The sequence below is a fragment of the Elephantulus edwardii genome, unplaced genomic scaffold (genome assembly GCF_000299155.1).
Source record: "Elephantulus edwardii isolate Elephantulus edwardi_28Jun2011 unplaced genomic scaffold, EleEdw1.0 scaffold00096, whole genome shotgun sequence".
Classification (NCBI taxonomy): Eukaryota; Metazoa; Chordata; class Mammalia; order Macroscelidea; family Macroscelididae; genus Elephantulus; species Elephantulus edwardii.
This window is the reverse complement of record NW_006399846.1, coordinates 904,669-932,637: the sequence shown is the minus strand read 5'-3', so window position 1 is coordinate 932,637 and position 27,969 is coordinate 904,669. Positions and strand designations below refer to the sequence as shown.

Here is a 27,969-nt window from a genome sequence, read left to right as displayed (position 1 = left end):
TGAAAACCAGGGGAGAAACATCCACTTCCTCTCACAGGGTCACATTCTTGACCATCATGCTCATTTCTTAGCCTTGATGAGGCTATCACTGTGTAAACAAAAGATGTGTAACATGAGAAGACAGTAAATTTGACAGCTACTACTTCCACTTCCTCCCCTGTGACAGGCTGTGTACGTGAGAAGGGGGGTGTGTGGGGTGGAGGGTAGTGTTGGGGAGGCAGGCAGTGACTCTGCAGGACCCCAAAAAACAAGGATGAAACACCTTACCTGCCCCTGCAGGACATCATCAGATGAACAGGAAAGAGAAAGAAAAAAAACATACATTGTCATTTGATGGCTTCAAGGACCCACTTTTACTCCCTCCCTAGCTTGACACTCGCCTCCATTTCTCCCAAGACGAAAATACAAACTGGTTGGAAACCAAGAATCAGCTCTTGATAAGACTTGTTCTCTTAGCCCATTAGTCCTTATTTCTCTTTTCCTAACATCCTCCCATGTTCTAAAGTAGCAAACTCAGGGCTCCTAAGCTCCCCCCCTTTACAATTAGACAAAACTTTACAAGTAAATAACCTTATTTAACTTCAAAAACCAGTTTTATGAGATATAAAACAGGAACTACTCTTCTTTCTGGTAAAACTTTGGTGCATATAAACTGTTTCTTATGCACCATATAAATCCTGTCTTACGTACTATACAAATCGTATCACATAAACGATCTTGTGTGCCAACGCTCGGTGACACTCTCCTGTGCAGGTTACATCTCTCACCGTGTGAAACTTTCATCCTGCAGGTTTAGCACAAGGTTGTCAGCAGTGAGATAGATACGATTCTGTGATGTGGCAATCTGCAGAAATGCAAAGAGAAGCTTGCAGTAATCCACCAAATCCTAACTGCTAACCCTGCCACTGAATAACCATTTATGGGATACACATTTGTTAGGATATGTGGTTTCTACCCTCATCTGAAGATTAAGAGTAGCAAGAAACTCAACTATGGGAACTTGGAACCATTAATAAAGCATGACAAAGTGTAAAATGAACTTAAAAGGATAGCTTTTGATGGGAAGGAGTATGAAAACCAGTGTGAACAGAAATCTGAAATTCGAGACTACTGTGTTCGTGGGAATGTGATTTACTAGAAAACCCGTTTTCTCAGAGCAGTGCCTGCATACTCACCGTCTTGGAAATGTTCTGAGCTGCCCGGATCTTTCGCAGCTTGATGTAGCCAGGGTTCTTGCTCAGTGCTTCTCCAAGGTGAGCAAGGATAGGCTAAGGGTCCACACACAGCCAGGTCTCAATCCCTAGCACAATCCTCAACTGCCTCCCACCGAATCCTCCAGGCCGTCAGATCCAAGGTTGCGCTCAGATGGCTCGTGCCTCACCCTACACTAGTCCCCCATCTGTAGGCCTCCCTGCAAGCAGCTGCCAGAAACTGGGGACAGCAGCAGGAACAGGGTAAGGCCAGTAATGCTATTGATCTGGCCTTACAGTAGGAAGCCTGGCTTCAGGCACCCCACCAAGATTTCAGATCCACGCCCTAGGGATCCAAGGGTAAGCAGGCACAAAGAATCGCATTCGCCTTAGTCTCATCAGCGGGCCCATCAGGGATGAGAGAAAAAAAGTGTGCTAAGGACTAGACCGAGATCTTTCTAGCAAAAGGATATCATCTTAGCAGCCTCAGCTTCACCCTCGGCCTGTACAATCTTCTGCCGCTGTTCTTGCTTTGCCTTCTCCACCAAGAACTGGGCCCGCTGGGCCTCCTGCTGGGCTGCAGTAGGAAAGCTGGGGTCATGAACTTCATCCACCATCCGTACTCCTCCTGCATTCTCAGAAGCCCTTGTCTCATCTCGTGTGACTCACCCACTTGTTTGGCTTCTACAGCAGCAGTATACTCTCGGCTAAAGCTCAGCTCTGTGATGGCTACATCGTCCAGGATAAGGCTGAAGTCCTTGGCCCTCTCTGTCAGTTCCCGTCTGATCAGCAGAGATACCTGGGAGTGGGGGTGAGGAGGGGAAGGGTGGGGTGTTTTGAGGGGACTGGAAAACTGAAAGGAAGGTATGCTGCTGTGACCACCTGAATGTCAGATGTTTTTAGAGTGGCACAAAAAGCACTAAATCTTTCTACTCCTCACCAGAACAGGAGAATTCAAAGGACACTGCTGTCCAATCTTTTAGTAAGAAAGAAGAGCCAGGATTAGAGGTGGGGATGACTGCCCAAGGCCACGCAGACTCCTAATCCTCTGCTCTACAACTGCAAGAACATCTTTACTCTCTTGTTAGACAAACTCCACCTTGTTGTTGAGAGGTATAGGACGCCTATCTCTTAAATTGTTTTCCCCTGTTCTTCAACACTGCTAATGAGTTAAGTCCTGACACTCTATAGGATTTAGGTGGAAACGGAACGAAGGTCACAATCCTTTTCTAATAAGGTTCCTTTCTTGCCACTTGGTCCCTGTGCCCTGCATCTAAGAGGGGAATTTTGACAGTGCTGATGGCAACGGGAGCCAGACCTGAGCCCGCTGGGTGATCAGTTGTGAGGCATTGAACTTGGCCACCACACTCTTGAGCACTTCATTGACGATGGACGGCAACACTCGCTCCTCGTAGTCTAGCCCGAGGCGCTGGTACATGCTGGGAAGTTCCATGGCATTGGGCCGAGACAGAACTCGCAGGGAGATGTTCACCATCTGCAGGTCTGAGATTCCACAAGTGGCTGGTTAAGTTAAGGCCATGGGGGCTCTAATGAGGCCCTCTACCAGACATGTGCCCATGCAATGTGTCTGTGTTAACCCACAATCCCTCTAATGGTAGAGGTGACACTTTTTTTTAAATTTTATTATTTTTGTGTGCGTGTACCGTCAAATCAGATCTGACTGGTACAAGAGGAGATTGTCCCTCCTTCCCCGGCAGAGCATCTGGTGGATTCGAACCACGCACCTCTGGGATTATAGTTGCAGCTTCTTGCCACCAGGCCACCAGAGCTCCCCGAGGTGACACTTTTTTTAAAAAAATTATTTTAATGAAAATTTACAGAGTCTTTGGATTTCCATTCACTCATTGTTGCACTTTTCTTCCTGCCCACTGCTCCCCCCAGTACACTCTTCTCTTTGAAAAGTAAGAGAAAAATTCTTTCACTGTTATACAATCCCTCCCCCCAGGTCCACTCCACTATGCAGCCTTTGTTCTGGACTCCTGTCATGACAATAATACCTAGTCACATATCCCTTTTAAACAATTTTCTCCCTCATCTGTTTCAAAGCAATATACATTATTTATCCCTTTTTCTCAATCTCCCCTCAACCCCGATGTCAGTCCTGTTTTAGAACAGTGGCACTATGCATTATTTGTCCTTTGCATGTCTTCCGGGGTCACCTATTCTGAAAAATATTTCATGAGTTGTTTTTCAATGCAGTGTAGTATTCCCTTGTGTGAATATACCTCAGCTTCTCTAACCATTCATTTGTTGATGGGCACTTAGGTTGTTTCCAACTCCTTGCTATTGTGAACAAAGCCATGATAAACATGGGTGTGCAGAGGTGACACTTTTTTTACCACTGTACTTTGCATACACAACCTATGTTTTTTACAATCATCTATCTTCTTTACTTAACATAACTTCACCATGAGGATTGTGTTGTTTTTTTTTAAATTTTTTTCATTGTTTGTTTTTTTTAATTTTTTTATTAAATTTTATTAATTTTAATGAACATTTACAGGGATTTTGGGTTTTTTTTTTTTTTTTGTGGTGTGTGTGTGTGTACTGTCAGATCACATCTGACTGGTACGGGAGGAGATTGTTCCTCCTCCAGCAGAGCATCTGGTGGATTTGAACCGTGCACCTCTGGGAGAGGACTGTGTTTTATGCCAACTGTTCTCAGGGCTTTGAGTTTAGCAAATGAATAAATGACAAGCACTGAAAAAAAAGCAGAAATAAATGTAGCACAGTTTACAGGTGCTTGTCTCTGTTGCACATGGGGAGGGATTGTAATGAGGAAGTGGTCTGAAGAATCAAAAAAGGATAGTTTCTAGGTATGGTAAGAATGTGAGAATATGGGGATGTTAGAAGTGAACATGCGAGAGAAAAAAAAAAAGAAGTGAACATGCGAGAAGTGGGATAAGAACTTTTCCTCAAGACATGGAATGCAACTTTGTAAGTCAAAGACAAAAGAGCCTTTCCACCTCAACTTTTAAATTTTGATCCAGGCACTGAATAAAACAAACTAGAATCTTGCACAATTTATAGTTTACACTGGGGAAACAATAACAATACATGAACACAGTGTGCAGACCCTGTACTGCTAACACCCCAAGGTAACTGCTTGGATTATAGTTTTGTGATTTGGAAACCAAGTCCCAAGAGGTCTCACACTACCACTTTTCCTAGGATCTCCTGCCAGGTTCCTTTGTTTGTCTTGTGAAACCCAGACCTACCTTTGGAGCCGGTGGGGGAGGAGATTTTTCGGGGTCTGGCTCGAATGTCATAGATGATGGGGTACTGGAACCAGGGGATTCTGAAAGGAAGAAAGCAGCCATAGATTAGACTATTTATTAGATTTGGACGGTTTCCCATATAAAGTTTTCCTTGGTGGTCGACTTAAGAGAACTTCTCCCTTTAGGTAACAGCAATTTTTTTGGTTATTGGGGCTTCAGGCGACACTTGCTTTCCTGGGAAATGAGGTGAGGCGAGATATGAGCCTTAAATTCTGCAGCTGCTACTAGTGGGTTGGCGTCAGAGGTAAAGGGTCAGGGTCAGTGCGTCTCGGCCCGCCATTACCTGAAGTGCAGGCCCTCGGCCAGGATGGTGTCCTGCTGCACGCCCCCGATCCGATTAAAGAAGATAGCTCTGTGGCCGCCTTCCACTGTGGAGGGGAGAGTGGGAATCAGGCCAATGGTAGTTTAAGTACTTGCAAGAGTCTGGGGGGTGGGACGGGACGGGATCAAAGGCTAAGGGAGCGCAAAGACGCCTTGGGGCATGGCAAGGAGTTGAATGAGGGGTTAAGAGGTTTCCGAAAGGTCAACCGGGAAGGTGTTGGGTTCAGCATCCTGGCAGAGGAAGCTCACCAGTGAACACCGACTCGCGCACGCCGTAGGCCACGGCGCCGGCCCCCAGGAGCAACTTCAACGCCGTACCCATGCCCCGAGGGCCGGCAGGCAGTCTTCCCGCTAAATCCTTCAAGTTCTGGGCCATGTCCACGCCTGAGGGCGGCGGGCCCGCGGGTCCGAATGGAGTGTCGGCCCGTCTCTACCCCTCCCCAGTTTAAGGATCACACCCTTCACACGAGGGTCCGAGGCCAGCAGTGGCAACGGGAGAAAGGGCACCGGAAGTGCGCGCTCTTCTAAACCCTCCTCCCCGCCCAGCGGCGGACCCAAACTTCGCGCACAGGAAGTACGCATCCGGAAGTCACCGCCCCCGTTTGTAACCCTGCCCTCCCAGGGTGGCTTCAGTAGCGGGAGACAGCATATCTTCGCCATTTCCAAACTCCCACTTCTAAAATGGCAGCCGGAAGGAAATGCGAGATTAGGGTGAGGTCCGCTGCAGCACGAAGTTCTAGTCTGAAAAATTGACGTGAGGACCATAGCGCAAATTCCGGTCTGATTACAAGATGGCTGCGCCCAGTAGCGGATTCCAACCTCGTGAGCGGCGCGATGGCGAGCAGGAGCAGGACTGGGATGCTGTGCCGCCCAAGCGTCCCCGACTCGGGGCGGGGAGCAAGACTGGAGGCTGCAGGCTCATTGTGGTGCTGGAAGGGGCCAGTCTGGAGACAGTCAAGGTAGTTAAGAAGAAGAGTTTGGGAGGGTAAAACTAGTAAATTGATAGACTGGGACTCCATGGGATGAGGATGAGGGGCTGCACGGGGCTAGGGGAATGGAAGGAGGCGGAACGTTCTTTTGGCGCATAGATGTCGCATTGTCTCGTGATTTAACATTCTGGTTCGTCTGCACTCATTTTCTTTTGACCTTTCTTGAGACCCATTCTAGCCCACACTTTATTCTTTCCAGTTGTTTTGCCATGATTTTGTGAAGTCATCTAAAAGAAGAAGCCACTAACCATCGGACAGTGGATTGTCTGTCTTATTTTTTTGGTAGTGGTTTATGTGTTACTAAGAAGCTTGATGCTACGCCACCGGGATTTGAAGTGCCAACAGTGTCACCCATGGTGGACAGGGTTCACTGAGTTACTAAACTAAGATAGACTGGAAGGAAGGCCTGGGAAGTAAGCCCACAAAGGCCCTTTCGATCGGAACATTCTCACTGTGCTCTTATTTGTCACTATCGTGAAAATGACATAGTACCCCGCACTTAATTCTATTACATCTAGGATTGACATGAATTAGAACTCACTTGATGTTAATTAACTATAACTTGTAGTTAACCCAGCAACAAGGAAAGGGAATTTGCTTGTCTTACTTCCCAAGACTGGTTAGGTTACTACTAGGCAAAAGAGAAATGTGGTTGTGGTTTTTAGGTGCCCTGGAGTCGAATAGATCTCAAAGGGACCCTGTGAACAAAAGATCTGTACCCTGTTCTATCCAGCGCAATCTTCATATTTTCTGACACACAAGAGCCTATTGTAGCAGTCACCTTGTCTGACCACCTGGTTGAGGGTCGTCTTCTCCACCTTTCCCAGCATCATGTCCTTCTCCAAGGAAAAGCCCTCCTAGCAACATGCCCAAAGAGAAAGGTTGTTCATGCATTTTTTAGTTTTTTTACTGCATTCTGTCACTGCATTGCTTAGACCATATTATCTTTAAATACGTTTACATCTTTATTTTACCCAACTAAGCTGTTTTTCCTGAATAATAAATCCAGCCATTTTCTATCTTAAAACTTAGTGCCATTTTTCTCATTTTCTTTTGTTCTTTAGCGCTAGATTTATTCACTTGGCAGACCCAGAAGAAAATTGCATTATTTTGAATGCAAACCTGCATTTTCATCTTGGTTGACAGATATAAGTGTGTGATCTTAAGAAAATAAGTTTTTGTTCTTAATTTGAAAAATATAAGTAATACTTAAACTCTGAAGGAAATTTTGATGAACTTTTCAAGTACAGTGGTACATTTCTTTAACTATTTTAAGTGTGATTCTTTATCTCTATCCTTCCTTAATCATTTTAACTTTGTTAATTTGTATGCTAGAATGACTGTTCTTTTTTAAGTGGCTAGCTAAACAAGTTTCCTTTTATTTTGTAATTGATATTTCAGACTTAATTATGGCTCATAGTCATTGTTCAGTTTCTTGCTGTCTCCTAATTTGGATGTTTATCATGTCAGCTGTCCTTCAAGAGTTGTAATTTGCAAGAATGAAAAGTTTATCTTCCTTCTGTGACAGCACTGCAGTGGTTGAGAATTTAAGAGACTTCCACTAGACCACCAGGTTGCTGAGAGTTAAGCTGCTAACCCAAAGGTCATTCTTCTTTGGTTTGTGTTGGCCCAGTGGCTTAGCAGGAGAGAGTTGGACATTCTTCTCTTGGAAACCTGATGGAGGGTCAGCTATGAGTTGGCACCAACTCAGTGGCAGTGAGTTTGAGGTTTTTTTTTTTTAATGAGTTCAAACCCCCTTTTCTGTACTTACTGGCTGTATGATGCTAGGTATAGCACTTAACCACATAGGTTCTTCATATGTTTTTTAAAAAAACACCAACAAACCCAGACTACACCCCTAAACCATAGTTTTTGCTGTCAAGCTGACTTCAAGTTATGATGATGCTCGCCCCTTCCCCAAAAGTGTGTCCTAGTAGTGTTGTTGTACTTTATAAGGTTTTCAGAGACTGAGTTTTTGAGGTATAGTGCCAGACCTTTCTTCTAGGGTGCCTCTGGGTAGACTTTAACTTCTTTGTTAGTGACCAAATGTGTTAACTGATTGTATTACTCAGGCACTCCACAAATATCATATGGGGATAATATGTTTGCCTCGAAGCACCTGCTGCAGAGGGTCAAGGACTGTAGCCTCCAATATCGATTGAGGCTCAATGTCAAGAAGACAAAGATTCTCACCACTGGGCCAATTGGCAGCATCAGGATGGATGGTGAAAAGATTGAGATTGTTCACAGCTTTAGTTTGCTTGGCTCTACGGTCAACACTCTTGGCACCAGTAGCCAGGAAATTAAAAGACGTATTGCGATGGTACTGAAGAGAAATGGTGTCTTTCTGGAGACTAAGGTGCATCTGATACAGGCCATGGTCTTTGCAATCACTTGTTATGCATCAGAGAGTTGGACAGTGACCAAGGAGGACAGAAGGATAATTGATACCTTTGAGCTGTGGTGCTGGAGAAGAGTATTGAGAGTACCATGGACTGCTAGGAAAACAAACAGATTCATCCTGGAAAGGGTTAAAGCAGGTGGCTCTTTGGAGGCAAGGATTCTGAGGCTCTGTCTAACATACTTTGGTCCTGTTGTAAGAAGAGACTGGTCCTTGGAGAAGGACATCATGCTTGGTAGGGTGGAGGGACAGCACAGGAGGGGAAGACCCTCTATGAGGTGGATTTAGTCAGTGACTGGGGTTATTGGGATGGGAGTGTCAGAGACAGTGCGATTGGCACAGGACAGAGCATTGTTTAGGACTGTTGTACATAGGGTCGCTATGAGTCGCAAGCTACTCAGCGGCACATAACAACAACAACAACAAACATGTTAGGAAGAGTAAAAGAAATACTATGTGTAAAAGACATTACTGTCTGACCTTGGGTAAATCATACTCTTATTATTCTGTATTCCTTATTAAAAAGTTGAGGTCATGGCCAGATTAAAATTCACTTTGAAATAATTTCAGCTTAGTGATACTTTGACTATAACTGATTGAAGTCTTCATCTGACTTTATTGTTGTCTTTCTTCCTTTTGTTGGTCTTTCTTGCTTCTACTAACTTCATTTGGATCTGCAGTCTACATTTATTTCTTGTATTACAGACTTTAAAGTTCTTTGAAAGCACCAAGTTTTCTTATACTTTAATGTTGCACATAGTCTGGAAGCTTCATTTAGTCAGCTCTCTGCCTAATTCCTACTTATTTTCTTAATTCAGTGAACAATTCTTGGGTCTCTACCTCCTCACAGGAATGATATCCTTCCTGTTAGAAGTCAAATCCTCCTGCTGACAGGACCTTAATGAATGCTTTCATTTTTCCTTCATGTTTTATAATCCAGATGAAATATCCATGCTATTGTTTATCTTTTCCACTAAAAGTCTTTGATATGTGCTATGGAGTCACCTGCGACCCATAGCAACCTTATGTACAGCAGCTCTGAACCCTGCCCTGTCCTGAGCCAGTCTATTTCTGACACACCTGCTCCCCCCACCCCATCCCATTGCCCCAGTTACTATATCAGTCCATCTCGTCTGGGGTCTTCTCCTGCACTCTGAGAGCAAATAATTTAAAAAATCTTTCCTTTTATCCGTAGTGCCTGTCACTGTAATGGTACCAGACATATGCTTTGTAAGCCCTTGTTGACTTAATGACCATTTTTTAGGAGAGAGGAGAGGGATTGAGCTTGGTACATGAGGATTCTATACAAAATAGTTTCAAAGTAATATTAATCACTGCCCTTCCATGTTTCAGTTTCCTTTTTTCCCCCAGTGTCATTTCCTTTCTTAAATCTTGTAATTACCTCTTTTCCTCTTTGTCTTCTGAGACCTGTTTTCTCTGATGAAATTCCCGCCTGGCTCTGAGTTCCGGTCTTCCTGTGCACTCGTCGAGCTCTTGGTGCACATGATTGCTTTAAGTAAACTGAGGGCATTCATTGTATTTTGTCCAACACATGTGTTACTCTTAGCGATAAATTTAAAACATTTACTTTTTTTTTCTAAAGCGTTACCTGCTTTTAGAATCCCTCACTGGATTTGCTAATAGCCACAAATTTTAAAATGAAATTCACCTGAGATGATAATGACATCTCTGGTGTGCTCTTCTCCTTTTTCTTGAGATCCCGAAAACCCCAAATCAAATCCACTTTGTAGAGTCCAACTCATAGGGACCCTCCACAGGGACCAGGGCTGTAAACTTTATGAGGAAATTGTCCATATTTCTACCTTGGAGCAGCTGGTAGATTCAGCTTGACAACCCAACATGTCACTGTGCCACCAGATCTCCTTTTTCCTCTAACTTCAGTTTCTTAGGATAACACGACAGCCTCTGAAGGGCTTACTGGACCCCACCCCAAGGTTTTTTATTCAATAGGTGTAGAGTATGCCTGAGAATTGGCCTTTTTAACAAGTTCCCAGATGCTGCTGCTGGCCCAGGGACCACATTTGGAGAATCACCACATGAGGTAATAGAAGCTTATGTTGCTTTCTCATCATGTTCCCTGGTCATTTGCAGGTAGGGAAGACATATGAGCTACTAAACTGCGACAAGCACAAATCCATGTTGTTGAAGAATGGACGGGACCCTGGGGAAGTGAGACCAGACATAGCTCACCAGGTAACTCTAGGGAAGGAACTCAAATCCCATGAGAGTTTGTATGGAGCCAGTGGTATGCTGCTCTCTTCAGCCTTCTTTGTAATGGTTTTCTGCCTCCTTCAGAGTTTACTGATGCTGATGGACAGTCCCCTGAACCGAGCTGGCTTGCTGCAGGTTTATATCCACACCCAGAAGAATGTGCTGATCGAAGTGAACCCCCAGACTCGGATTCCCAGAACTTTTGATCGCTTCTGTGGCCTTATGGGTGAGGAGCCTTAGGATTTAGTTCAGTAATGAAGGAGGAAGAGAAAGAAATTAAATGTGGAGGCTTTAAGCTAGGACCTTGTGACTGATTGATAGCAGTATAAGGACTCTACATTACTTTCCATGTACAGGAAAATACTGCTCTTCCTGGTCTCCTGGCTAAGTAAGAAAGGGAGTAGCTGAACCCATCAACTGTCCTGTTAGCTACACACTGGACAACTGTTGGCTCCTAGAATTTTGTAGTGTGTATGCAAAGGACACACAGCCCATGTAACAATGGTTTTTTTGTTAGATGACTGGGTAGAAGAAATGAGCATTGCCGTCAGCTCTGAATCCTTTTTCTCCCTTAGTTCAACTTTTACACAAACTCAGTGTTCGAGCAGCTGATGGCCCCCAGAAGCTGTTGAAGGTGAGGTATTAAAACCTACTTGTTAGAAGAACGGTTTTGAGACTGTTGCCGAGGCTGATATTTGTTTCCTCCCCACTTCAGGTAATTAAGAATCCAGTGTCTGATCACTTTCCAGTTGGATGTATGAAAATTGGCACTTCCTTTTCCATCCCAGTTGTTAGTGATGTGCGAGAGCTGGTGCCCAGAAGTGACCCTATTGTTTTTGTGGTGGGGGCCTTTGCCCATGGCAAGGTAAGTGTTTAGATCCCAAGAACTCACAGAGCATTTACTGTAACAGTCTTTGTTCTTACTAGAGGGTAGAAACAGCCAAAAGACAAAGTAGAGGTTTCATATCCTGTCCTAAGGTGCAGTCTTTGAGGACTGAGTTATTTGTAATAGTCAAAGCCAAGACTGCCATCATTCTTTATACAACTACTTCTTTTTTTTTTTTAAAAAAATAATTTTTATTTGTTTATTTATTTTATGTGGGTACCGTCAAATTGGATTTGACTGGTACAGGAGGTGATTGTTCCTCCTCCTTCAGCAGAGCATCTGGTGGATTTGAATCGCATACCTCTGGGATTGCAGTGCAGTTTCCTCCCACTAGGCCACCAGAGCTCGCCTTTATACAACTACTTCTTAAACAGTGCCTTGAGTTATTAACTTAGCTGGGTCTGGGCTGAACCTACTACCAGTTTTTTACAGATTATTAGAATTGTCTGACAATACTTTTCTTTCCCTAGGTCAGTGTGGAGTATACAGAGAAGATGGTTTCCATTAGCAACTACCCCCTTTCTGCTGCCCTCACCTGTGCAAAACTGACCACAGCTTTTGAAGAAGTATGGGGGGTCATCTGACAGTCTGGGACTCTTGTTCAAAACACAAAGACTGTTGACATTCCTTGCCTCTGTTCTGAGTGTTGGGTGATGATGTCCTTCCTGCATCAAGACTGTGGACTTGGGGAAGCCAGGGCTGTATATTTGTTGTTAGTTTATTCTATAAATAGTTTTTGTTTGTTTTAAATACTCATTTTTTTAAAATTTTATTATTTTATTGTGTGCGTGTACCATCTATAAATAGGTTTTTATAAACTTAGTAGTTCTGTGGGTGTTCCTAAGCTTGTTAACTGTGTCATGCTGAACTATGACTTTTAGCGATGCTTTAAACAACACATCTGAACCTTGCCCTATCCTACACCATCCCAACAATCTGACATATTTGAGTCTTTGTTTCAGTCGCTGTGCCAATATCTTACTGAGGATCTCTCCTTTTCTCCGACTCTCCACCTTCCCCAGCATGATGTCTTTACAAAATCTGGCTCCTTCTGACATGTTTACAGTATGTGAGATAAAGTTTCACCATGCTTTTCTCTAAGGATCATTGTACTGTGGTTGTACTTCCCTCGAGGCCCAGGTCCTCCCTGAGGCCCAGGTCCTCCCTAACCTTAGCGGTGTCTAATGGTATGAAGGATTTACTCCCTTCAGGCTTCATGTGAAGATAATGGAGATTCCAGTGTTTGCAGCTGGCTCTAGGCTTTGAAGGGATGCATTAGCTCCAAGTTTCCTAGGTTACTGTGGTCTAGAGAGCTCTGGTTATTTCAGCAAAGGCAAGTATGGAGAAGAGCTATGTCGGAAAGAAGGCAGCCAGGAACACTAGTAGTGAAAAACTGAACAAACAGAAGTGATTTTATCTGGTAATAGTTCCAAGGTAGAAAAAGTGGAGCAGGTGGGGCCTTGCACCCCTTCCCTCCCCCCCATAGGGGGGGTGGTGGTAGCGGCACATATACAATCATAGTAAATTGGCAGAAGAAAAACACAACAGATTCCTGGCTAGGTGGGGAGAGATAAGGCATCGTGCATGGGGGAGCCCAGAGGGGAGACGTGGGCCCCTCTACTCCTCCCACAAGAGTGTCCCCTTTGGCCCCAGATGAAGACTTGGCTGGCAGCAGAGGCACAGCTAGGAGTGCCACGTCTTCTGATTCCCTGGCTTCCGTGTTCTCTGTGCTCTGGGGCAAGGGAGTCCTGTGAAAAGGGAGACAAGTAGTTTCTGCACCAGTCCTGCTCGAGGCCATCTGCAAGAGAAGAACTTTGATTGGCAAGCTGGGTAGGGTTGCTTCTAGACCCTCCTAGCATCAGTAAGTTAGAATACAATTTTCAAGGCAGAATAGGTGGTAGGAATCTAGGAGACCTAGGTATGTTTCCTGGCCAGTGCACCTCACGCAGGGCTACCGCCTGTCTGCCCGTGGTGGCTTACATATTGCTATGATGGGGAACAGGTTCAGTGGGGCTTCCAGACTAAGGTGGACTAGGAAGTAAGACCTGGTAACTACTTCTAAAAATCAGCTGATGAAAACTGGATCACAATGGAATACTGTCTGAACTGCACCTGATAACTGGATGGTGGGTGGGTGGGCTGCAAATAATTTTGTTTGCATTGTATTAAGGTCACCATGGGTTGGGGCCAACCTGATGCAGCTCAAAAGATAGTAGTCTCATTTTCAATTTGTTCCTCTACTTTTGTTACCTGGTGGTCAAGCTTAGCTCTAAGGATGTTTACTTACCAGGAAGAAAGATTATTCCATTTTCTTTAACTTCTCTTTCCTTGGCACCATTGCTTTGTGAATGTAAGGCAGTATGACTAGCAGGCTCAAGAAGAAGGTATGGCCAAGAAAATAGATGGATTTATACACCTGTGGAGAGAGAAAGGCTGCTGAGACAGGGCAGGGAACTCTGGTGGCACAGGGATTTGTGCTTCTAAGCCACAGGCCATGCCTCTGGTGGTTCAAATCTAGTGGTGACTCTGTGGGAGAAGATAAATGAGGAACCTCCTAGGTGGAGACCCAGTGGAAGGTTGGCTATGAGTTTTTGTGTTGAGAGAGCATGAAACATCCCTGAAAGCCTGGGGTGTCATGGATTCTCTCTCATCCTCATGAAAGGCTCAAACTTACCTTAAGCCATTTGTCCCATGTGAAGAGGCAGAAGGCCGTCATTGAGTAACCCATGAAGAGCCAGTGGATGGTCTGTTGCACCAAGTAAAAAAAGGGTTGTAGAATAGAAGTGGAGGCCAGGTTGCTCAGGGCTGGGCTTTCTCGAATTAGGCGGGCAGCCTGGAAAAGAAAGGGAGAGAGGTCATCAGAATGCCCCTTCTCCCGGTCCTCTTTCAGCCATTACCCTTAAGGCCTACCTTTCTTTCCACAATAACAATGAGGAATTCCATCTGGAAGCAGACCAGGTATCCTGAGTGTAGGCCATGCCAGAGGGCCAAGAACAGCAACGTGAGACCCTGGGACAGTTCTCTATTCCCAAGGAACTTGAGTCTTTTGAAGATATAACTAGAGAAAAGGGTGCATAAGGGTGAACCACAGCCAGGCCCAGGCCTTCCATGCCCACCGTCCTGCCACTAGGTTCTCGGCGCCCTGAGGAGTGGAGTGGTGCTGGCTCCCACTTGTGGCCACCAGGGGTAAGGGAGGCAGTGCTAGTGCTACGTGATTAGCTCTAGAGATGAAAGGCAGTTAAGATGACGACTCACAGTTTAGAGACAGAAAACAGACCCAAGGTTTAGCTGGGTGATCTTGGACAAGCCACTTCATTCAACATAATGACTGTGTGCCTACTGAGTGCCTGACGCTGGGACCACAGTGGTGTACAGGGCAGACCAGTTCTCTACTCGTGCTGCTTACAACTCTAGTGGTGGGACAAACAAGCAAACAAACAAAGATGTTTTTAAACAATGCACGGAGAACATAAAACCAATGGCCGAGTTGGGATTAAAACCTGGGACTCAAGGCACTTGAATATCTTGCTTTTGGTTTTCAAATAGAAAAAAAAAATAATTTTTTTTCCCCTTTTGCAGAGAAGGGACCAAGTGTGCAGGTGTGTGGGAGAGGGATTGGAAGTTCTTCCTGACGTGGGAGACGATGCAAACGTAAGGAACTAGGGCACAGAGCTCCCCTTTAGTTGCTTACCGGGCCACCCAGGCATTGGTATTGATGTTGAAAGAGTTGATGGTGCCAGTGAATCGGGGGGTTGTCTCAAAGAGCCACACCTTCATATTAGCACAGGCATCCCATTTTGCCTCTCTGTTTTCATCAAAGCCGTTGAAGCCCAGTCCTGTCCATATGCACACTCCTTCCTGAGGGAAGGAACAGCTGTCAGGGTTCCTGTCACTTCCCCCACAGCTCTGCCTATCTATGACCCTGTTTCTTGTCTACTTACTGTGACTAGCCAGCAGGTGACGTATTTGTAGAGCACAAACTTGCCCCAGATCAGCATGTACATGCAGCGGAACCAGAAAGGGTGGTTCTTGAGAAGAAAAAAGTATGTGTGCATTAGGGCAATCACACAGACAAGGCAAATTTCCCTTAATGTTCTCAGTTTTCAAACATGTAGTGACCTACTTCATACTTGTCAAAACACTTCTGTCACCTGGCCTTACAGGGTTGCTGGAATAAGTAGGGGAGCAAAGTGAGCACCATTCACCTCCTTTTCCTGGGAGGGTCTGAGGGACAGTATTGTCCTTAACTCCTCTATCGAATGCCTCCTTTGGCACAGCACGGAGCATTTGGAGCAACAAGTTCTTAGGAACTTTGACATACCATATGTTCGCTGGTAATTTAAGGGAACCTACCAGCAGTGGCTATGGAACTGCTGAAACCCTTGAGGTGGGGAGGAGTGACTTCCTGTTTCCCTAGAAACACTCAAATCCATAAGTAAGGAGCATAGGCTGGAGAAGGCCAGAAGTGACTGTGCCAGGAGGTGTTCTTGGGGAAGGGAAGGGGTGCTAAAAGTACACCTGGCACAGCCCTGTGCCCGCGAAGGAAGGTCGTTCAAGGCTGGCTGATGACCATGTTCCGGCTGGCACTGACACCAACTCTCACAGATCTAGAGCAAAACCAACATGCATTTGTAGGCGGTATGATTAAGCTGTCTAGAGGAATCTTTGCCTGTCCATTTTCTATCTCTGATGTAGTCCTAAGCTGCTGCTCTAGGAGCTACTCACCTCATAGTCTTCAGTGAGCATATAATCTTCTGTTATGTGGGGGCTGAGCATAGTGTAGCCCACTAAGTAGACAAGGCCCAGACTCAGGCGCTTAAGAGCAGGTATTGTGCTGGAAAGGAACAACTGGGGTCACAAAAGGCAGAGTCTGTTCTCTTCACCCTCTGCTTAAATTATCGAGTGTTAAAGAGCATGCCTATCAGGAACGGGAGGAGCTGCCTGAAGTCTTTCCAGTTTTGGAGTAAGACCTGTGGTTAGCTACAAGGAATGGTGAATGTAACACTGGAGTTAAGGGAGGGAAGGGCAGCCGGAGAGCACGTGGGAGTCGGGTGGTGTCTCACACCTGGGATACTCCTGACCTCAAGGGCTCACCAGGGTTCCCAATCTATATCAAGACTCCAAATCTCATGTAGATAATAAAAATATAGCAATTTAAAATCTGCCCCTTCCTGTCTTGCTTGATTAATGCTGAAACACAGGTTAGGCAAGTTTTTCCTAAAAGGATTCTTCGAATAACTTAAATTTCTACTTGATATATGTGATATATTTATTTAAATGATAAGTTAGGCTTTAGAGATAGGAAGATGGAGTGGTTCAGGTGAAATCCTGGGGCATAAAAGCAAATACTCAAATTTGTACTAAAGGGTCAGACTGAATGGGTGGAAGTGACTGAAGCTGACGAGGGCCCTCTCCCCGCAGTGCACAGGCCTGGTGGGCCCATGTCATCCCAGCCCAGGGCTTGTGCAGCACAGGCCTGTATCCCAGGCCATCCTGGCAGATGCAGTCAGGTCTGGCCTTCAGGAAAGGCATTTGGGCAGTGACTTTGTATTGGATGAGACACCTACACAGAGATCTTGACCAGAGGGGCAATTACCTGTTTGGTATCTTTCCTGGCATGTCAGTCAGCTGTCCCTGCACCAGCTTCATGTAGTGGTTCATTGAGAACTGGGGCCCTACCAAGAAGGCCCCATAGAAGTAGGAGAAACCAGCAACTTCCAGCAGGGAAGGGACACCCCGTATGGCATATTTCTGTTGCTCAGAGGACAAGGAATTCTATGCCAAGAAGAGAATGAATGGTTCAGGATAGCCTTGAATCTCCCCACAAAAGCCAGTTTGAGGGTTCCCCACCCTAGTGCCCCACTGAACTGGGTGGGGGGGGCTTTTCAAAGAAAAACAGTAATCTCTTTGGGGGATGACAGAAAAAAAGAGTTGCTTCACCTAGAAACGAGCATGTGTGTACAGCAGCTTAGCAAGAGCTGGCTGGTGCTGCTTTTCCAAATGCCCAGCTGGCAGTGACCACTGGCCTGTGTGCCTGAGCCGATCTGGGGCAAGTTAGTACTGATCCTTACTCAGTGCTGTCTGGACCAGGGTGGACACACAGATGGCGGAACAAGGGAGAGCTTCTGCCCTGGGCGTTTAGGTTCTATCTTTTGGTAACAACAGCCATTCTCCTTCCCTCTAGTTAAATCCTTAACTTCTCAATGGGAGAGTGGGTACTTACTTGATCTTTCCCTCCATCAAAATAGTCAATTGCCAAACCTGTGCAGAGAGAAGGGGTGGGTAAAACAGAAGGAAAGGACATGCTGAGTGCAATGGGGACAGCACAGACGAAGTCTGTGGTCCGTTTAGGGAGGAGCCTGCGTGTAAAACGGAAGGCAGTGACCCACCACTCACCGATCAACTTCAAAGTCAGAACACAATGTGGCATTGTCCACTTGATATCGTAGTTGCCAGTGGCTGTGTAATAATATCCAGCAAGAAGGTAGACCTAGGAGAGGAGACCAACATTACTATTTTATCTTGTTTTGAAATAGAATGTATTTCATTTTCCTTTTCTCCTGGTCCTATCATTAAGTCTTAGGAAAATCTACAAGTGGAGAAACTAAACCTATATGGGGAAGACTTGCTCAAGATCCTTAGCAAAATGGAGGTTAAATGAGATCAGAATTTAGATTCTCTAGTTCATCCTGACCTGAAGTGCTTGCTGCAGAAGGTCAAGGACTGCAGCCTCTTATATGGATTGAAGCTCAACATCAAGAAAACAAAGATTCTCACCACTGGGCCAATTGGCAGCATCAGTATGGATGGTGAAGAGATTGAGATAGTTAACAGTTTTAGTTTACTTGGCTCCACAGTCAACACTCTTGGTAACAGCAGCCAGGAAATCAGGAGACGAATTGCATTGGGAAAGTCAGCTGTAAGGGACCTCTCAAGAGTATTGAAGAGCAACGACATCAGGCTGGAGACTAAGGTGTGCCTGATCCAGGCTATGGTCTTTGTAATTATGTGCTATGTATCAGAGACTTGGACAGTGAATATGGATGATAGAAAGAGAACTGATGCCTTTGAACTGTGGTACTGGAGAAGAGTGTTGAATATACCATGGACTGCTAGGAGAAAAACAGGTTTGTCCTAGAGAAGGTGAAGCCAGAATGCCCCCTGGAGTCAAGGATTCTGAAGCTTCGTCTGACATACTTTGGGCATGTTGCAAGGAAGGACTGGTTCTTGGAGAGGGACATCATGTTTGGTAGAGTGGAGGGGCGGCAAGGAGAGGAAGACCTTTGATGAGATGGATCGATTCTGTGATTGGAGTGGTGGGAATGAGTGCGTTTGAGATGGTGAAGTTGCCACAGGATAAAACGGTGGTTAGAGTTCTTGTACACAGGGTTTCTATGACTCGCAAGTGACTTGATGACACATAACAACAACTACAGTTCATTCTGAGCTGCTTTAGGGAACTCTGGTGGTGTAGTTTGTTGAAAGTTATGCACTTAATTCAAAGGTTGTTCTCTGGGGGTTCGAATCCAATAGTGGCTGCAAGGGAGAAAGGCCTTTCCTGGCAACAGTCTCGGACACCTGCTGTGAGTTGAAGGACAGTCAGCTAAGAGTTGTTCTGACTCCACGGCAATGACTTTTAAGTTTTGCTGCCCCTCATGTATATCTGAGATAAATGAAGTAATACCAGTCAGAATCAAAGAACTTCAGTGGCCCCATGTAAAGGATGGGTGGGCTATCTGCTCTCTTGAGACAGGTAAAACACACCATTGCTTATGCAAGTGAAGTCCTTGGGGCCTGTGAAAAGGAGCCTTCCGAAAATCATACTACTGATCAGAACACTGGTAAGTGTTAAGAGAAACCCACTGCTGTGGAGTTAGAGCTGATTCATAGCTGAGCTTCCAGATGGTTTTTAGGACACCTGTGGCGTCCTACGGCTTCCAATGGACTAGGCCATCAGAGCTCCCTCATGTTAGAAGAGGAGAGAAATGATGTCTGTCAGCACACTGCTTTCACCATCCTTATTCCCCAAAACTGTGGTCATTGTGATTGGAAGTAACTGAGGTATGAGAGGGAAGACGCTCACCATCTGGAAGCAAAAGGTGGTGAGGACAGCAGTGATGGTGCGACCCATCAATCGGAGGATGAGGAACTGAAGAACGACACATAGCAGGGAGTGGTAGAGCTGGCTTCCTGGGTAGAGAAAACAGCAAGTTTGAGTTCAGATGAGTCATTTAGTTAAAAGGTTTTAAGGTTTTACTGGGTAGAAAGAACTATTTGAGAGCTTGTGAGCATCTCTCTGAAGTGATGAGCTCTGATGAGCTGAAATATTACAACTTTTACTTACAGTGCAAGTTGTTAGGGGATTTCCCAAAAGGAAAATTTAAGATGACTGGTTGTCATTCATTTAATTGGGAAGAGGATAGTTAAAAGTGGAGCTTTCTTTTGGGTTAGTTTTAACTATATGTGTCAATTCTACAGGTTAGTTATAACCCCTCACCTACTGCCATTACATTGTTTCTGACTCATGACAAACTGGGGTTTCTGAGGCTGTAAATCGTAACACAGACGAGATTACCTCATCTTTCTCTCTCTGGGTAGCTGGTACGCTTGAACTGCTGCCTTTCTGATTAACAGCCCACTACCTAACTCAGTTTGCCACCAGGGCTCCCATGTTATAGCTTACCTAGTAAAGCTTTTCCCAGAACTGTTTTTATCAAGAGTTTACAGTTTTTGGGAAGGGTTAAGAGTTAAATGGAGGCAGGAGTGGAGGGCAGGGAAAGTTCTTTAACAGGTTGGAATTAATTGTATAAATATAAAGGACTACCAGGTATGATTGTATTTTTGAGTATTTGAGCTGAGAGGTGAATCTGCTTGGATCTGTGATTCAGTTAAAACCACAGCAGAGAAAGCCTGGTATCTCTTTGCTGATGGTTCTGGCATAGTTCCACCTCTCTCAGAATGGCTTTATTTTAGAGACGATTGTACATTAAAGGAAAACAGATAAAGCTGAGCAGTGTTCCTGTTTGTGAAACCCTTTCTTTGCAAACAGAGCTCTATAACTTCCTTATGCATAAAATCCTCTTCAGGACATTTTTATTATTATTATTATTATTTTGTGTGTGTGTGTCTGTGTACCGTCAGATCAGATCTATCTAACTGGTACAGGAGGAGATTGTCTCTCCTTTCCCAGCAGAGCATCTGGTGGATTCGAACCATGCGCCTCTGGAATTGCAGTGCAGCTTCTTGCCACTAGGCCACCAGAGCTCCCCTTCTTCAGGACATTTTGTTCAAATCTGTTCTTTCCTGAGTTCCCTCTATCCTGATGTCAAAGCTAACTTAGTTCACTCACCAAAATTAAAATAAGCAATAGAGAGGCCTGTAAAGGTGTGGAAGAGATGGATGAGGTAGCTGTCCTTGTAGAAAAGGTAATGTCGATAAAACACAGCAAAGGGATAACCTGGAGGGAGAGAAAGATGAGAAGAGGGTTACTTGTGTCTCATGCAATCCCATTATAGTTTTGATAATTTATCCAGCAGGAAACTCAGCCCAGGAAGGGAAAAAACACCCCTATACATTATATGAAAGCCATTAGAAGATAAAACTGGTATCCCGTGAATAAGGTTTTTTTTTTTTACATTTCAAAAGTAAACCTTAAAAAATTTATTGTTAAAAAAATTTATTGTTGTTGAGAATATTTAACAGTAGGACACACCAATTCAAATGTATAATTTAGTGACAGTTGATTACTTTCTTCTAGTTATGCAATCATATACACCTTCCTTTTCTGAGCTGTTCCTCCCTCATTAACTAAAAATCTCTGCTGCCTGAGGCTCCTATCTGATCTTTCGAGTTGTTACTGTCATTTGCATTTCATATTGTTTTTAAGAGCATAATGCTCCAGGCAAGCAAACTATTAGAACTATTAATAGTTTAGTTCAACTACTGTCTGGCTATAAGAGACTTTATTTAGGAGGTGATTTTAAAAGCTTACTTTAGGGCAATAATTTCAGGAGTCCTGCTCATGTCACTTCTGAACATCAGCCAAGTTACAATATCCATGTAGTTATACTGGGAAATGCTCTTCTAAAGCTGTGATTCAGAGTTGAATGGCTATGAATGAGCTACAGAAGATCTCCTACTGGGCCATGCACTGATATTGCACAGCTCAGGCTTGCTTGCAGTATTAAAAAGGGACAATTATATTTGGTATTCTTTTTTTATTTTTTTATTTGGTATTCTTAAACTAATATTAGAGAGCTCTGGTAAGGACTTGTACTTCCAACCCAAAGACATGTGGTTTGAACCCACCAGCTGGCTTTGAGTGAAAAAGATACACAATCTGTGTGACTCACTGCTCTGAAAACCTGTTGGTCACCTATGAGTCAGTTCCAACTCCAAAGTATGTAATAATAACAGCACATTAATATTAGCATGTTAGTTCCATGGTTTCTGCAGTCATTCTGCATTTTATAAAGAAATCTGGTTGATGAGTTTAAGATATTCCTATTGCTTTAGTGCACGTGAGAAGAAGTAGAATCCTCAAGTTTTATAAAGTCATTTACTTAGTAACTGTTGTACAATTAATGTACTCAGCTGGTCATGAGCTTCAATTGCTGTAATTCTTGCTTTCAAATTCTAAACTGCAGTTACTTTATTATTGTTAATATATTTTCTTGTGAGTTGGCTAGCTTACAACAAAGTATATAAATGCTGTACTACAATCCTGGAGTTACGCAGTTCAAATGCACCAGATACTCTGCTGGAGGAGGGACAATCTCCTCCTATACCAGTCAGATCTGATTTGATGGTACACACACACACAAAATAATAAAATTTAAAACAAAAAAACACAACAAAGCATATTAACAGCAACTACTAGCTGTAGTTATTAGCTCTGCAATGTTCAGAGCTGAACCAGACTGAATGGAAGAGCTCAGTTATTTCTTAAGTTAATAGATAAACATATTGATAGCAACAGTAGTTTTGGATTACATCCTTCTAGTCTTTTCTCCCTGCATATGTAATCGTCTTTTTTCCTCCCTCCCCCTAAAACTCAAGGTCCCCAGCTTGTTTATGTATCCTAATTTTTTCCCAACATATTATTTAATCATTTGATCTTAATGCCAGAATTTACTGGTGTTCTTTGATAGCTGTTCTAGTAACAGCTAAGCTCTGTATCAAATTTATAGTCTCATTCATGGAGTTAATTCTATAGACATACTGTGATGGTGCATTCCTCATTCATGTATACTAAATGCATACTACATGCCAAATATAGTTTATGGAGCATAAAACGAGGGAGGAGGTGGCAGGCAATGGTTTATTTTTCTGCCTGGCTGAGATGAAGTGATATTGAATTTCTAGCTCAAGGGAGCAGGAGACATCTATGACGCTGTCACAGTCAGATGAACAAGCAAAGAAATAGGATCGGATCTCCTACTTATCACATGGGCAGAAATTTGGCAGGGAAAGACTACCGTGGTTAGAATCATGTATTGCTAAATACAGAGCCAGGTAGAAAGTAATAGAATTAAGATTAAATTGCCTTAAATATTTTGATTTTTGATTTTTAATGTCTTAGTAATAGAAACAGTATGATAGGAAAGATCCTGATTATCTAGAGGACTCAAGAATAAGATCTGGATAGCAAAAACTTTACTCCTTTAAGCACTAGCACCATTTGGCATCACTAATGCTTTTATTTGGAAAGCTCAAAATTGAAAAACAAAACACATGGTATTCTGCCTCCTTAAATGGATTATAATTTGACATTTTCTTGGTTTCTGGATCATAGCTAATTTAAAGTCATGTCTCTACTGAAGTGTGTTAAATGATTTGTTCTGACCCTAAGAGGCCTAGACTGTTCTGAATTAAGTTTTTATATCCCTCTGTTCATTGCTATTCAGAGATCAGTACTCTTCATCAGTTTTCATTGTGTTTGCCAAGAACAGTTCTTTTCTTTACTACTAATTTACTCTAAAGGAACTTTGGTGACCCAGTGGGTAAGGAATTGTGCTGCCAACTCGATGGAAAGCAGTTTGAATCTACTAACGGTTCCATGAGAAGACGGGCAATCTCTTCCTGTGCCTCTGAAAACTCATTAGAGGGTCAGCTATGAGTCAGTTCCAACTTGACAGCGATGAATTTTTCCAAGTTTTGAATTTATTACAGGCCCTAGAAGCCGTAATTTCAATTTAAATGTATAAAGAAGACATAAACTCAGAGCAAAGCAAGGCTCTTGGGTGTTTTTCTTGGTTACCAGCTACTCTGGCCACTCAAGTTCCTCTTTTTTTTTTCTTCTTTCCCCTATTTCTTGATTTTAGGTGTATTTTTGGGAGTGTTGAGTTTTCTAGAGATGAAATATTCTTACACACTAGTAAACATACAAGAAAAAGAGAAAGGAATTAGAAGAAAAAGACAAAGAATGCAGCAGGTCAGGTTACCAAGAACATAAAAAACATGATAGAGAGAAGTAGGCCTGGCCTGAAGGTGCAAAGGGGAGGAAGGAATTGTGCTGGGAAGAGTTGCTGTGACAACCTAGAACTGATTTTAAGTGTGTAAACATCCAACTTTGCTCTTGGCGGCCACTCAGCTCAGCAGGCTTTGAGCCTGGCTGCCCAGTTGCTGTTTGGCCATATGCTATTTTTTTTTTGGAGAGTGTTGTCTTCCAGGCTATTTCTGAATCTTCATGCTTTCTGGAGGGCCATGCTTTCAACAGTAGATGCCTATAGTCAGAATCACCTGAAGTGTCTATAAAAAACTCACTAGACATCTCATTCTTCACCTTGCCACTCATCTGATTCTGATTCAGTATGTCTGAATAGGAAGGGCTTTGGACTTTAAAAAGTGCCACAAGCTCAAAAACAATGTATTTGAATCTTTTTTTAAAAAATTATTTTTGTGTGAGTGTACCATCAAATCAGATCTGACTGGTACAGGAGGAGACTGCCCCTCCTTCCCCGGCAGAGCATCTGGTGGATTTGAACCGTGCGCCTCTGGGATTGTAGTTGCAGCTCCTTGCCACTAGGCCACCAGAACTCCCCGTATTTGAATTTTTTAAATAAACTAGTAAAAAAAAAAAGAAAAGTGCCGCAAACGCTTCTAATTTCTAGCAAGGTTATGAAAACCCTAATGCAAAGCAGTAGTACTGATGAAATCTGGAGAATAAAATTCTTAGCTTGATGACTAGGAGTTGCTATCTTTCTTCTTTTAATAGTACCAAATAGGCCCTGCTCCAGAACTGGTTTCAGTTTCACTCCAAATGTTTCTTCTTCTTTTTGATTATTTAAAGAAGGGCTTCAGATATTTATTAGATGAAGGATGATCATCTAAAGTACAACCCAAACTCTAAGGACTCCTGTTAGAATGGGAGATCTCCAAGAGTAAAAACTTGGACAATTCTCAAAGCTGACTGCTGGAATGTATTTCATCCAGTCCTCTTCAGGAGTTGCATAACATGGGATGTATACCAGCTGTATTCTCTACTCAGTTCCAAGTGCCATATGAGCCAGGGACCAGGCTCTGTCATGATCTAGAAGCTAGAGGAACCCACCCATATTTCCTGTACATAATTCTGAAATCACCTACTAATCCTACTTTGAGATTTTACTTGAAGAAAAAGAAACAGGCTGTTTTCATTAAACTCTGGTAAATGCCTTTGCCTTTTATCCTCTGTAGCTATTTCTGGGCTCTGTAGGAATATGATATGGCCCAATTTGATCAGTCAGTGGTTCATATGACCCTGCTGAAAACAAAATAGAGCATGTTTTGGCAAGTGTGAGAGAGAAGATGAAATTAGACAGAACTGCTATGTGTTGGTTTAGCCAGACATTGACACCAGTTCTACGGAAGACTATCTCAACAAACACTATCACAGGAGGTTGACAAAACATCTATAGCACATAGAATGATTTTTGAACTTTTTGATCTCAGTACCACTTTCCAGTCTTACAAATTATTGAGGAGCTTAAACAACTTTTGTGTGTTTTACCATTTTTACTGTATTAGAAAACAGGATGTCCAAGTTTAAAAAATATTGAGTTATTAATACCTTTAAAAGTAAGATAATAAAGAAATGCTAATATAAATAACATTTTTTCTAAATGTTATTATTTTTTGTGTGTATACCGTCAAATCGGATCTAACAGGTATAGGAGGAGATTGCCCCTCCTTCTCTAGCAGAGTGTCTGGTGGAAAATGACATATTTTTAAAGAAATAAAATATTTTCCCAAACAAGCAAAATCATTTAATATGAAGAGTTGGTGGTGTTTTACAAATTTCTGGTCTGTGCTTGGCTTAACAAATTTTAGATTTGAAAATCCACTTAAATCTTCATCTGTAGTTAATCTGCTGTGATATGTTGTTTGGAGTTATATATTAGACTTTTCATATAATTTTGGATATTCTTTTACACTACACTAAAGGTTGACAAGAGAAGGTCAGCTGCATGACAAAATCTGAATGAAAGTAATGAACTTTTCTTTCTTTCTTTTTTTTTTTTTATGTGTGTACCGTCAAATTGGATCTGACTGGTACAGGAGGCGATTGTTCTTCCTTCTTCAGCAGAGCATCTGGTGGATTTGAACCACGCACCTCTGGGATTGCAGTGCAGTTTCTTGAGTAATGAACTTTTAATACTCACATTGAAACTGTCTGATCCTTCCTGTTCTTTGAATGGACCTTTTACCATATTTGTAGCATTATGCATTCATTGATCAATTAGAAAATATTGGTTAACTGAATTGGGCGGCTCTTCTAAATCTTGACATATTTTTTTTGCATTAAAAAGTTCACACTAAAAAAAAAAAAAGTTCACACTCATTATTACTATTGATTTCAGTGGTAAAATAGGATGCTTTTAAGCTCATGAAAGTAGACAAGTTTTAGGGAGCTCTGGTGGCCTAGTGGCAAGAAGCTGCACTGTGATCCCAGAGGTATGCGGTTTGAGCAGATACTCTGCTGGAGAATGAGGGACAATCTCCTCCTTTATCAGTCAGATCGGAATTGACGGTACACACACACACAAAATTTAAAAAAAAAAAGGGTAAGTTTCCCCAAATTCTAATTTTCACCTGAAAACTTCAGTTTTTATCACTGGCTACATAATGCTAGTTATTTTTCTTGAAATGAGGGACTTTGTATTTTTTTCCTAGAAACTATGTGCCAAATGCCAAGTCTAAATAATGATAGTTTGTCAGTTATTCTTTCAAGTAAAAATGGGGGGGGGTAGTTCGGAAGGTCACTAATTCAATATGCAACTCAAGCAATTGCAAAAGTGCTTTTTCTTAAGACAGTCATGTGCTTTTGTATTAGCAGACATCACAAAGAATATTAAAGAGATGCCTACTCAAGGTCAAAATTTAATAGAATGAATGTTTGTTGCTTTATCAAGGACATTCCTAAGGGGAAATGACCTCTTCTGGGAAGAAAAAAGAAAGGGGCTGTGAGTGCATGGCAATGAAGAATATATAATTACCACTGCAGCTTGGTGTCAGTGCCTTGATTTGTGCCAAGATGTCAGAGTTTCAACTATCACTGCTTTTGAAATATTAGTGCACATGTCCAGAAAATTAGTATCCATTAACACCTTAGTATTATGAAAGCAATATTGACCATATCAACCCCTAATAGCTGAGGAACCCCTAGAAGTTCATGGACAACACTTTTAAGTACCCCTGACACAAAAAATGGCATTTTGGCTTACCTGTCCTTCTTCCTGTAATGCCCAAATCTAGAAGCCTCTTCTTCCCTCCTAGTTTCTTCAACTGTCTTGTATTCTTTCTAAATTTGTCTCTTTCATTGGCTTTGAAATATGGAGTCTCCAAGTTCTTTCTTTTTTAAAAATTATTATTTGTGTGTGTGTCCTGTCAAATCGGATCTGACTGGTACAGGAGGTGATTGTTCCTCCTTCTCCAGCACAGCATCTGGTGGATTCGAACCATGCACCTCTGAGATTGCAGTACAGCTTCCAAGTTATTTCTTTTTTTAAAAAATTAAGGTATAATTTATATAATAAAACTCACCATTGTAAAAAAAAACAAAACCCAACAAAACCCACCAAAAACCAACCAACCAACCAACAAAAAAACACCCTAACGAGTATAAAATGTAAAGTTCAATGGTTTTTAGTATATTCACAAGATTGTGCAATTGCCATCACTGTATTTCATCCCCCTAAAACCTTCCAAAGATCCTGCAACCATTTGCAGTCACCTTTCGCTCCTTCCCCACCTCACATTTCCTGGCAACCATTAATCTGCTATTTGTCTTTACAGATTTTCCATTATGACTATTTACTATAAATAGAACCACGTAACATGTAATCTTTAAGTTTGGCTTCTTTTACTTGGTATAATGCTTTCCAGGTTCACCATCAATATTTCATTCCTTATTGTGACTGAATAGTAATCCGTTGCATGGATATACCACATTTGTTTTTCAGTTCATCATCAACTGATGACACTTAAGTTGTTTTTAAATTTTGGCACTGTATCTAATACTACTATAAACATCTGCATACAAGTTTTTGCAAGTTTTTCAGTTCTTCTGGGTATATACCTCAGGGAGAGTGTAGATCTCTTGGTTCTTTTATCTTGGCATTTTATCAATGGTGAAAACTAGTTTTTAAACTTCCCATCTGTTGTGAAATAA

At 42.8% G+C, this 27,969-nt stretch overlaps 3 protein-coding genes across 3 annotated transcripts in view; 1 reads left to right on the top strand and 2 right to left on the bottom strand.

Moving 5' to 3' along the window:
* Positions 1–60: 60 nt before the first annotated feature.
* Positions 61–5,186, bottom strand: PHB2 (prohibitin 2). Its single transcript, XM_006891246.1, has 10 exons — positions 5,060–5,186; positions 4,773–4,857; positions 4,430–4,509; positions 2,509–2,693; positions 1,860–1,989; positions 1,664–1,767; positions 1,176–1,253; positions 768–844; positions 268–273; positions 61–88 (listed from the first exon to the last, which is right to left on the bottom strand). The coding sequence occupies exons 1-10, from the start codon at positions 5,184–5,186 to the stop codon at positions 61–63; spliced, it is 900 nt and encodes a 299-aa protein (XP_006891308.1).
* A 394-nt stretch (positions 5,187–5,580) lies between these two features.
* EMG1 (EMG1 N1-specific pseudouridine methyltransferase) lies at positions 5,581–12,055 on the top strand. Its single transcript, XM_006891245.1, has 6 exons — positions 5,581–5,769; positions 10,313–10,414; positions 10,517–10,658; positions 11,008–11,066; positions 11,148–11,297; positions 11,789–12,055. Exons 1-6 carry the CDS (start codon positions 5,602–5,604, stop codon positions 11,900–11,902), a joined length of 735 nt encoding a protein of 244 aa, XP_006891307.1. The 5' UTR covers positions 5,581–5,601; the 3' UTR covers positions 11,903–12,055.
* A 908-nt stretch (positions 12,056–12,963) lies between these two features.
* LPCAT3 (lysophosphatidylcholine acyltransferase 3) overlaps positions 12,964–27,969 on the bottom strand; it is a 58,736-nt gene continuing 43,730 nt past the window's right edge. The window contains exons 2-13 of the mRNA XM_006891244.1: positions 20,668–20,775; positions 19,402–19,508; positions 17,715–17,808; positions 17,542–17,579; positions 16,915–17,093; positions 16,044–16,152; positions 15,260–15,346; positions 15,010–15,176; positions 14,229–14,376; positions 13,993–14,151; positions 13,606–13,734; positions 12,964–13,116 (exon numbers count right to left, since the gene is read on the bottom strand). Of these exons, the coding sequence (XP_006891306.1) occupies positions 13,618–13,734; positions 13,993–14,151; positions 14,229–14,376; positions 15,010–15,176; positions 15,260–15,346; positions 16,044–16,152; positions 16,915–17,093; positions 17,542–17,579; positions 17,715–17,808; positions 19,402–19,508; positions 20,668–20,775 (1,313 nt within the window). The 3' untranslated portion in view covers positions 12,964–13,116; positions 13,606–13,617. The remainder of the gene's footprint in view (positions 13,117–13,605; positions 13,735–13,992; positions 14,152–14,228; positions 14,377–15,009; positions 15,177–15,259; positions 15,347–16,043; positions 16,153–16,914; positions 17,094–17,541; positions 17,580–17,714; positions 17,809–19,401; positions 19,509–20,667; positions 20,776–27,969) is intronic.

Bases quoted from the DNA above. Each gene is read 5' to 3' on its own strand.
- EMG1 (XM_006891245.1), top strand. From the start codon at position 5,602: ATGGCTGCGCCCAGTAGCGGATTCCAACCTCGTGAGCGGCGCGATGGC. The intron at 5,770-10,312 runs GTAGTTAAGAAG...GGTCATTTGCAG, and splicing joins CCAGTCTGGAGACAGTCAAG to GTAGGGAAGACATATGAGCT. The intron at 11,067-11,147 runs GTGAGGTATTAA...TCCCCACTTCAG, and splicing joins GCCCCCAGAAGCTGTTGAAG to GTAATTAAGAATCCAGTGTC.
- PHB2 (XM_006891246.1), bottom strand. From the start codon at position 5,186: ATGGCCCAGAACTTGAAGGATTTAGCGGGAAGACTGCCTGCCGGCCCT. The intron at 4,858-5,059 runs GTGAGCTTCCTC...TCCCCTCCACAG, and splicing joins GCGCGAGTCGGTGTTCACTG to TGGAAGGCGGCCACAGAGCT. The intron at 1,254-1,663 runs ATATCCTTTTGC...ATCCTTGCTCAC, and splicing joins AAGCTGAGGCTGCTAAGATG to CTTGGAGAAGCACTGAGCAA.